Genomic DNA, 10,902 nt, shown 5'->3' with positions numbered 1-10,902 from the left:
CATCCGGCCCCTCGCTGCCTTTACTCCTTTTATTTCGCCGGACACGTCTACCTTCTTCTCCAACGTGCAGCTTTTCTTCGGGGTGAAAGAAGTTCAGCAAGGCCAGCTGGAAGAAGAAGGACAGGGTTAAGCATCGTGGCAGCGGACGGCCCCAACGCCAGGCCTCTGCCAAGCCCGGCAGCAGCAGGATGGGCGCGTGGCAGCAGCGTACGGACGCCTGGCCCATCCCAACCGGGCGGCTGAGCTGCACCAGGAAAGCCATTTCTATCACCCCCTGGTTTGACATCCCAACAAAAACCACCTTGGTGCCCGCAGCCAGCTGCCGCTGACACGCAGATCATGGAAGACGGAGCTGGAGATCAGCAAAAGCCCCAAACGCTGATGCAATCGTTGCTAATTATCCTCTGTAAAACTTGCTCAATCCTGGAGCTCTTTCACCAGTATTACTCACTGCCAGTAAGTTTTTCTCTCTCAAGCCCTCTTCTGTAAGCCTCATTAGCTACTGAGATTCAAAGGTCTTCAGGGACCTTTAAATCCAATTCAGTATACCACATAATTAACACTTTAAACCTAGAGCAAGTACATCTTTATAACACGATTTTTGCCAAGAGGCAAAAATTTTATGTAGCGACCTCCTATTCATGAAAAATAGTCGCTGCATTAAAAACTCTTTGACAGTTATTAAACACACATCCCAACCCCGAAACTTGGGTTTCGGCTCAGAAACCTCCCCAGCCCTCCCAGCTACGCCAACAGCCAGGCGGCTCATCGCCCGGGGCGCTTCCCCAGGTATTTCCACTCCATAAAATCAGAGATTTCACACCAAATGAAGGCGGGAGGAGCCGAACGCTCCGTTCCGCCTGTTGCTGCACCCGCCAGGAACCCGGGCAGCTTCATCAGGATGGGGTTTTCTTTTTTACGCTGAATAAACTCGATCACAGGTATTTGATTCACAAATACCTACCCACACCAAACGCACGCACGCCCTCCCACCTAAGGGAAGGATGAACGGGCTTCCAAAAGCAGCTCCAAAGGTTATCAACCCTGTTACTGCCCTGAGAACAAAACCCTCGGCATCAAAAGCATCCTTTAAATAGCAGAGGAGAATAAACTCCTTTCACGGATAACCAGTTAAAAGAGCGGCTTGTTAAGCGGCAGGTCATAAAAGTCCCTGCTAAAACCATTAAAGGCCTCCCTGCTCCTGACGCGGGCCCAGCCCCTTCCCTCGCCTTTGCCAGCACGCAGCCCGCGAGCGGCAGAGGGCTGCAGGAGGGGCCGGATCCTGCCCGCGGGAGGGGGGCTCAGCAAACCGCTGGGTGCTTGGGCCGTGCCTTGCACCACTCGTCTCTTAGCTGGCTCTGCAAAAGCTGAAGAGGGAGAAGCAGAGCCGTCGGCAGGTGGGAATCCGCAAGCATTAGCCTTCCTGAAGGAAAACCATAAAACCCATTTAAAATTGTCATTGCCCCCCTCCTTTCTCCTCGGTTGCGGACGCGTTGCCTGCAGGCAGCGGCACACAAAAGAGGTCTGAAGGACAAAGGGGAGAACTGGGTGAACTTACCGGGTCGGTACGTTGGCACCGGTAGTGCTGCGGATGCAGCTGATGCTGGCATCATGGCTCCTAAACCCCAACCCAAAACCTCCTGCACTTTAAATTCCTGCCTTCGCAGCACGTGTTTCTATTTATTTCCGCAGCTGGCAGGTTGGGGACGGGCAGGATCTGGCCCCCAGCCGCCAGCAGAGGCACTGAAAGGCCTCTCGGGCAGCCGGGCCGATGCATGGGGGGCCGCAAGCCCTTTGCACGGGCGCTGCAGCTAGTGAAAAGCTCCCAAAAGAGGGGCTTCTTAGCAAAGTGGAGAAAACAGAGAGCAAAGCCAAGCCCCTTCAGCCACAGAGCCCAGAGAACAGCGCACCAGCCCAGAGAAAGAGCTGGCGCCTGCCTCCCGTGCGAGGGACAGCAGAAATCCCGATGCGCCTCCCCAGCCCAGCGGCTCCAAGCGAGCCGAAGTGCTGTAAAACTAATTGAAGCAACAAATTACTTTGTAGGTCAGGTTAAAAGGCCGACGAATTCATCAGCACCGCTTCTGAACGCCACGGTGTCCTGGCTACCTGGTTTGAGCTCTGGGAAGCAGCACCAAGAAATAAAAGCACTGAAATGTGAAGCGCAGCCCCGCGGCACGCGGGGACGTGCAGCCTCGCGCCCAGAAACCCCGCAAGCGAGTGGCACAGCTGCTCCCAGAGCTAAGGCTAAAAGTGACATCCCTCATCCGAAGGAGGTTTTGTAATGGCACGGCACTAATTGTTTCAACACAAACATGTTTCATTTCCGTGCTATTATGAACAACAATCTTAGTACGACATCCAGAGTTTTGAAACGCTGCGGCATCAAATTAAGCTCGCCCAGCACCCGGCTGCGCCTGCAGAGATCACCTCCACGGCTGGGGAGCCCAAAGGGCTCCGACCAACCTTTGCTGAAGCCTGTTGGCTCTTTAGACCCGCGTTAATTCAACACCCAACAGGGGACACGGAGGGCTGCAGACTTTTCAGGGTTCCCCCGATCTCCATAGCTCTGTATCGTCACATAAATTATTGATAAATATAGCAGGGCCATTTTTATAGAGATTTTTTTTTTCCTGCCAGGTATAAGCAGGCTTCTCATATGCCACTCTCTCATGCTTTAAAGAAACAAAGCTTTCAGCACGCTTGGAATAATCTAGATAAGAGTTTCACCTGAAAAAAAAAAAAATCGTAAGAACTTGGAATGGGCGAAATGCCTTGATTTTTCATTCTGATTGAGGGGTTTGTTTTCCAGTGAAGCAAAATTTCTTAAAAGACCAGAAAGCTTTTCACAATCTAGGCAAAGCCATTTAATTTTAATCTCAGAAGGAGAAACACAAGAGACTGACACAATATGTTTATTTCCCGGTACAGCTCATCAGAATACCCTTCCACTCACCAAATTCTAATACCATGGCTCAAGCACAGCGTTACTTTCAACGTGAAATCTTAGACCAAAAAAATAAAATAATAAAAATTTCAAAAAAAAAAAACACCAAAAATTCAAATATTCAGCGAATAAAGTGCAAAACCCAAATGGTGCCCGCCAAGCAGTGGGAACCAGCTGCGGCACCCAGCCTGGCCTTCCTCCTCCTCCCAGCACGGAGCTGCCATCAGCACCATCCTGCCCTCTGCTGCCGCTTCCCCAGAACCGGTGCCGGACAGCATCACTGCACAGAGGGACAGCTTCCTCTGCAGCGGCACGGGGTGGCCTTCGGGGTCTCCTTACCATGCCTGCCTCACCCCGAGCCTCTCTGCGTCCCCTCCTGTCCTCGGAAGAGGCTCTTCCACGCCGGTTGTGGGCACGGTGCACAAAGCTCTTCTTTTTGCCCGAGGAAACCTTTCTGAGCATATTTTTTTCTTTAAATAAGGATTGTTCAAAGCCTCACCTGCTTCTCTGTTCTCGTTCAGGTTTCACTCAGTGACCATTTATCAGTACCGAGTCAGAAAAATACCAAGTGCTGGCTAAAAGTAGATCTAACCATTAAACTGTCTTTCTAATCAGACCCAGTCAAAAAGGTAAATGACAGTGAGGGTAACGAATAAACCATTTACTTAGAAAAATAATAGAACTAGCTTAAGACGGCGATTGTGACCACACCAGCTCTGAACACACACTGAGAACGACTCTAGCGAAAGTACGCATTTTTGGAGGAGCAACCACCAGTCCTCCGTCCTCAGGCTGTTAGTACTACGACAAGCAGAGCAGTTTGTCCTGGGGACTCCTCCTGCGGTGCTCAGCAACGCAAATAACGGCATCAAATCTCCCCGCCGCTCGCTGCTCTCGGGCTGCAGCTGGGGATGCTCCGCGGCCGGGCCAGCCCACGGCCCTCAGGCCCGCACGGGTGGGACTTACATTCGGTCCCCACGCAGCTGCACCGCGCCGAGGAGCCGGAGATGCTCTTTCCGTTCGCCACCCCGGAGGTCTGATTCACAGAGCCACTCGCGGCTCTTGGCCTCTGCAGCTTTCGGCCCGGAGGCGAGGTTGCACGTTGGCACGCCTCGAAGCGAATTAACCTCATCTACTCTCCCGCTGTTGTGTGCGTCCACAGCACGAGGGAGGCTTTGCGCAGCACAGCCAGCAGATGTTTGCCACCCATCTCGCGAAACGCACTACAGCCGGGCGGACGGATGCAGAAGGAGGAATTATCTCCAGCGAAACGGTCTCTAGGACAGCACTACGACACAGATGTTGCTGAACACAACCCTTCACGTGTCTAACCAACGTGACCAGCAACCAGGACGGTGTCTGTGGGCTCCCCTCCTGGGGGAGCAGAGGAGCGGGGTGGGGAAACGCCGTTTCACCCCGCGCAGTTACGCAATGGGCACCTAGAAGTCTGGAACAATCGCTGTTTCCCTCCCCGCGTCAATCTGAAGTCCTCAAATTACCCTCATTTGAGAAACACCATGTAAACCCATTAGGACTTGCTGCGTTTAATCAAGAAGATCGCTGTAGGATGCTAAAAGGTCAAAAAGCGAAGAGAGGAAAAACCCTGGGGGAAAACATACCTCAAAATAACCTGCGAAACAATAGTGAAAGCATGCCTTACCAGAATGAATCAGATATACCTTGGTTTCTGTCAGCAAAATAAAGAAAAACAAAGACACGCACACAAAAGCTCTGGTTTGCTCTGCAGCAACATGCAGAACCCTCTCTGGAAACGCTGAACAAGAATGCTCTGGAATGTCAAGAGAATACAATAGGAATTACCAGAGTAATGCAGCCTGCAGTCACCGAGCAGTGAGCCTGCTTTGTAAGGAAGGACGTTCCTCACTCTGCACAAGTAGGAATAAAGACCCTTTCTTTTATACACATATATATAAATACATACGTGTATGTATATGTATAGATACCATGAAATAGGAAGCTTTCTTCAGGATACGTAGCTCAGATGTACCATGGAGTTATGGCTGAATGTACAAATTATGGGTAATAATAATATTAAAAAAAAAAAACAAACAATGCTGGGATGCTAAATTAATTGATAAGATTTGCATACTTAATTGCACCTCTCTGCAAATGCCTTGAAATACACAGCCCTCAGAAACACCTGGTAGAGGAACGAGGACCCACTGGACACCAATGTACCATGTTTCAAACGGTCTAACGGCTTGGAAATGATGAAATGTAACTTTGGTGTTGGTGTGGCATGGCTGGAAAGCAGCCGAAAGGTGAGGTTACGGGTCGACAGGAGCACTTTAAAGGAACCAAAAAAAAAAGCATTTGCTCTCAACAGTTGCTCTGGGTTGGCTCTGCAGCGAAAAGCACATTCTTGAGAAATGTTTCAGAGTATATTCATTACTTTAAAAAAACACCAACAAAAGACTCATCTGCATGCTGCATTACCAAGTTTGCTTCCAACTAATAACGGGAGAGCGAGACCAGCCAGCTTTAGATCTAATCAAAAACCCCATGCTCTCCTACAGCACATTAGCTTAAAGCACCAGCGAGAAAGAATGAATTCGTCCTCTTACATGATTGTTTAATGGTGCTGTTAAAATCAAATTCCCTCATTCATTTGTAATTTTGGATATCGTTAGTGTGAGGAGACTAATAAGCAAACTAAACTCTTCAGAGACATTCTTTGCGAGCAATGCTGTTGTTTTTCTGGCGCTCTGAAGTTCAGCAGTCGGAGGTTGTGGTTCGAATAACAGCTACTTGAATATTAGCCCCATTGTCCTACATCAGAAATTTGCCTGTGGTAACACGTGGTGTAAAATACTAAGTAGATTATTTATGTTCAAACAGGCTAGAAAGAAGTTTTGGGGGTAGCTTTGTTTTACCGAAAAAGCCATTCAACATATTGCCAGCCTCGCTTTTTGTCATCATTCCTTTTCCTTACAAAAATGCAAGAAGTGAAAGGGTAAACAATTCGCATTTCAACATGACAAAACACGACAAAAATTTATACATCTTGCTGGCGAGACAAGCCGCAACTCTGGGTGCAAAGCTGCTGTAACGCGATCTACACCGCGAGCCAGGGCGTGGGGAGCGCGGCGGCCGACACTGCCCCAAGCCACGGCCCTCACCGCCCGTCTGCCTCCTCCACATCTCGTGCTTTCAGCCCAGCTCGGCTACTCGGCTCCTTCCTTTCCACGGGATCTGAGCCGGGCTACACGCTGTCCTCCGAAATCCCTCCGCTGGCTTTTCTTCTGCGTGGAGGCTCAAGTATCACCCCCTCCTTCCAGCTCGCCCATAACTCTTCTCGCCCCTATTGCTTCATCTCTCTCATCGCTGCCCGTCAGCCTTCCTCCCTTTCGCTCCCAATGCCAGCCGGATCGCGCTTCTTGCCAGCTATTCACACTGCAGCCCGAGGTCCCGGAGGCACAAAACATCAGCTTTGAATTGATAGAAAAAAAAAAAAAGAAAAAAAAAAGCAAAGAAAAACACAATTCCCCCTCTTTCTAATCTGCACGTAAGCATCCTCGCTGAGGCTTTTAGACTCGACAGTGAACTTTAAAAGGTTTTGCCTCCCAAAGCTATGAGGCAAAGGAATTCTATAATCTCCATTTCCTACCCAGGGGATAAATGCTCAGGGAATGCTGCCGAGCTCACCCAAAGCAACGCGGGCCGCTTGTGCTGACACAGGGACTGAGCATTGCTCCTGGGCTGGATACGGGCACGGCCACGGCCTTCACATCTCAGGAGCTGGTTTGAGGCGCTTCCTCTCGACCTGCTGAGCATTTCTGTCCTCAGGTTGGTTGAAAAGCCGTTCAGAAGAGGACTGCGCAATCACCGTTTTTAAATACGAGCCCAGTGAGTCATGCTCTTGGGTCTTCTAGGCACTGTGGTAATATAAAGTTATTAGACAACAATAAAAGAGGAGGGAGCATATTTTCCTAAGTTTTTATTGGTATTTTAACTTCATTACTCAGGAAAGCCACTGTATTTTTGGGCGCAGAACATTAAGCCCGATTGCCAGTTATCAGTTCAAGCCTTGTTACGAACTGACAGGCCCAGGGAATTAATGCTCATTAGCGGCTATAACGCAACTCGTAAACTTCCTGCACGACCCAGCCGTCACCAAAGACAGGCGGCTCTGCCAGAACCGGTACCCTTCCAGAACAAAAGGCAACCGGCACCTGGGTTAAATATATTTTCAGTTGCCCATCAGCAGATGGCTAGACCAAAGGAATCCAAGCACCAGCCCATTTCCCACGTACAGCCCTGTCACCTAAACCAAAGCTTTTCTCCCCTGCCAAGAGACCAGAGTGAGCGGGTCACCTTCTCACCATCTCCTACAAGCAGCAAATTCCAGAATTGCCGTGCCCTGATTAAACCTCTCTAACAGCTGCCCAGGCTGCGATATAAAACCTTACTTCACCACACCAAGTGCCTCACCAAATATCCCAAAGAGTGCCATGCTGTCTCATGGTGGTTTCTCCGGCTATTTCAAGCCCAGAGGCTTTGGACAGCCTGATCGAGGCAGCTTCTGCGCACCCCATAAACTCGCTTTAGTTTAACGTGTAACGCACCAAGTATTTATGTTTCTACCACTAACTCATTGCTGCTTTTCAAACACAGCTAACTGTTCTTCGTTAATACCCCACTCATGTTACAGAAGGGAGAACAAATGAATATTTTCGGTGTGACTCAGAGCAGCTTAATCAGCCCGTTCTGTCACAAACACCGGCCCACGGCCCCGCGCAGGCAGACAAAACCCTCGACAGACGGAGCCGGGGAGACGCAGCAGGGGCGGGTGCTCCCCGGCTGCGCAGAGGAAACCCAGAGCAGCATCAGCTCTGCTCCTTCCATGGGTGCGTGCGTTAACTACAGACCACAAAAAGGGGTTTCTTAATTACAGACCACAAAGAGAGGTTTTATAGCAGCTCACTTTAAACGCTTCAGGTTGAACACCAGCAACAGCAGCCCGCTGCAGAGACAGGCCAAAAGCACGCTTGGTCATTCTGCTGGCCCGGGGAAGACGTCCCAAGTCTTCTCCTGTGAAGGCTCCTTGTGGGCCTGGGGGTGTGCAATATTTACTGCCCGAGCTATGACTGCTCTTCCAGATTATCAGCCGCCGGTATGTGACTTTAGCCTAGAGGGAGAGCTTCCCCCATGCAGAAACCTCGGCCACGGCACTATACGCACGAGCTGCCCAGACAATGCTGAGGGAACAAAACTCGAGGCCCCAGCCAGAGCCGCCAACTGAACGGGAGACAGAAGCAGCTCCGTGCTGGCATCAGCACCGGGAGCAACTCCTCCTGCGACCATCCCTGGTCCCATTCTGCAGCCACGTGGGGGCTGTGGCCCAACCACGGAGACATCCCGACGGCTGCACCCACCCGGGGACCCGGCGCGCCGCCCGCGGGCAGGTGGCTTCGCCCACGGACTTCGCTGTGCGTGTCCAAACCAGAAGTCAGCCGTGGGGAGCCGACTTCAACGAGCAACGACCTCCCCCGACGCCTGTCTCGAGACACTCCTAGCGGAGTTATTTTGTCTGCTGCCTCCTGCGAGGGCGCTCGGTGCGGGTGCGCCACGCCGCTGGTGCCCCGGCCCGCCGGAGCCGCGGGGAGCGTGCGCTGCGTGCGGCACCGAGCGCAGGCTGAGCTCTGCGGTGTGCTGCACCTGTTGGCACGGGAAGGGAAAGCCAGAAACACAAGCCAGATGTTAGGTAGAACAAGGTCAAAGCTGAGTTTAACACCATATACGAAGACACCTGTGCTGAATTTTTTAATGGTAGCGGGAGTAAGAGGTTCCTGCTGCGGACTTCCCTCCGCGGGCAGGCAGACCTGCAGTAACCCAACACCTCCCTGGGAACACACTGGTTAAAACGCTGAAAAGTATCAATGTCAGTGCAAGGTAAGGATCTTAAATCAGTTCCTTTTGTTTCCCAAGGAAATCGAATTTAGCTGTGAATCAGCGCCAGACAGAGATCTGCTGTCTATTAGCATGAATTCTCAGTTTTTCACATTTTAATTAGCCTTCATAGTCTTTTTCAGCCCCATTTTCAGCCAGCTGGGCTACGTCCCCCTCCATATGGAGGTCACAGTTCCTTCTCTTGCATACCAATAGCCATTCTTTTCTTATTTTAGCGTTTATATTATCAAAGCACTTGCACACTTCAAAAAGCACAGCGCACGGTTGCTTTGGAGGGCCACGAAGGGAGACACCACAAGCTTCAGTGACTTGATATTAGCCATATTTTCTCCTCCCTTGCCTGCTCTGTTTTTCTCCATCTGGGCTCTGCTCACGCTTCCCCACCACCTGGATCTTCTCCAGTCCACCCAGGACAGCGTGAGCTCCATCACGCAGCCCTCCTTGAAGCCCAGACAACTCTTCAGGAACTCCTGCAGCCAGGCAGGGCTCCAGCCAAGAGCTTCGGGGCTCTGCTGCTCCACTTGGAGCTCCTCCCTTGCCCCGCGAAATGAAGAACTGGGGTCTCTCCAGCCTCTAAAGGCTCGCTCCAGCCACCATCGGATCCTCTCCTGAGGAGGAGGCTTCCTTTTCCTATGTTCAAAAGGAGTTTTAAGAACGCCTGGCATGGTCTGTTAGCCACGAGGGAAACACCTCAGGCTGCTGAGCAGAACAACTTCTTGAAGGCACAGCTCTCTGTCCTGAATGCCCCCTCCAAAGCAGACATCTCTTACTGTCAAAAAGGCCGCCTCTCCTTGCAGGGAGTAACCGGCCAGCAGAGGGGAGACGCAGCTGGATCTCTGGAGCTCTCCATCGAGAACACGGCTGCAGCACCTGACTTATTCCATTTCCCAGTCCTCCGATATTTTTCCTTTTATCTTTCAAAGTCCTGCATAAACCCTTTGCTTGCGATGGGACTAGTTACACTGAGAAATGGATTAGGATTCACTCATTAAAAGCATCCCTAAAGTAGGAAGTTAGGAGAGGACGTTTGTCAGGCACCAGAACCGACGCTTGTTCTGCAAACTTTATTCTGCCCTTGCCAAAAGAGATCCACTCCCACCTCCTTTTCTTTTCTTTTTTGAATGTTCAGAAATCTTCAACATTTTGAAATCTTCCTGCTATAGACTGTTCAGATACGGTTTTAAAAACATTTTTGCTCGCTCCATACCAAAACAAAAACTTCTTGTTACAGTGCATTTTTACTTTCAGCAAAAGGGTTTTCAAATCCTGTTTTCTAAATCTGGATGTTAAAATAGGCCTTCAGCTACGATTAATTTTTATGACACTTCACTGGAAGGAAAAAAACAGAAGGGAAGGAAACAGGAGGAGGGCTTCAAGTAGTCCAAATGAAATAGTATTGCCATTAAAAGAAAAACAAGTCTACTGTAAATGTAACATCCACGAAATAACGCATCCAGAAGGAGGATACAGAGCCAACTGCAGCCCGGCAGCTGGGAGCTGCTCTCGGTCTCGGTCAGGTTATTGCCCACGCACCTCGAGTAGCTGCTGCATCCCAGCCCTCGGCGGAACGGCCGCAGCGCCGCGAGGGAGCGCGCTGCCGGGGCAGCCTGCATGTTATGCACTTCAAGGCCATGGTCTTCAACTCCTTTTGTAAGGCACCCACCGTTGTCTAATTAATCGGCTTCACTACAGCTACCGTCAGGAGAGCGGTACGACCGCACGCAAACACGGTTAAATGCTCCGAAAGCGCCCGCTGCTGCCCCGTTCCTAGCAGGGCAGCCCCCAGCGCAGCGCAAACCGCCTCTTTGGAAGCAAAATTTCAAGCGTTTTTGGCTACTCCTGCTGCAGGGTGCATGTGCAGGGTTTGTGCGGTTTGTGCATTACACAGCAGATGGGAAAGCATCTCCCACCGGGCAGATGTGGGGAGGAAGACTGGTTGGAAGGCGGAGAAGCCACCCAGCACGCACGCAGCTGGTGCATGGGATCGGGGAAGGAGGAAGGTCCCCTGAGCCCCAGCTCTTGAAAGC

General features: G+C 51.0%; 1 protein-coding gene across 5 annotated transcripts in view; it reads right to left on the bottom strand.

Annotated features, from left to right (window-relative positions):
* EDA (ectodysplasin A) overlaps positions 1–10,902 on the bottom strand; it is a 76,501-nt gene that overhangs the window by 31,266 nt on the left and 34,333 nt on the right. For all 5 annotated transcript variants that reach the window (XM_080554287.1, XM_080554289.1, XM_080554288.1 and 2 more), the window contains exon 2: positions 1–106. In XM_080554287.1, coding sequence (XP_080410413.1) covers positions 1–106 — 106 coding nt within the window. The remainder of the gene's footprint in view (positions 107–10,902) is intronic.

The sequence above is a fragment of the Anser brachyrhynchus genome, assembly GCF_964034855.1.
Source record: "Anser brachyrhynchus genome assembly, chromosome: 13".
NCBI classification, from domain to species: Eukaryota; Metazoa; Chordata; class Aves; order Anseriformes; family Anatidae; genus Anser; species Anser brachyrhynchus.
This window is presented reverse-complemented; position numbering and strand designations above follow the sequence as displayed.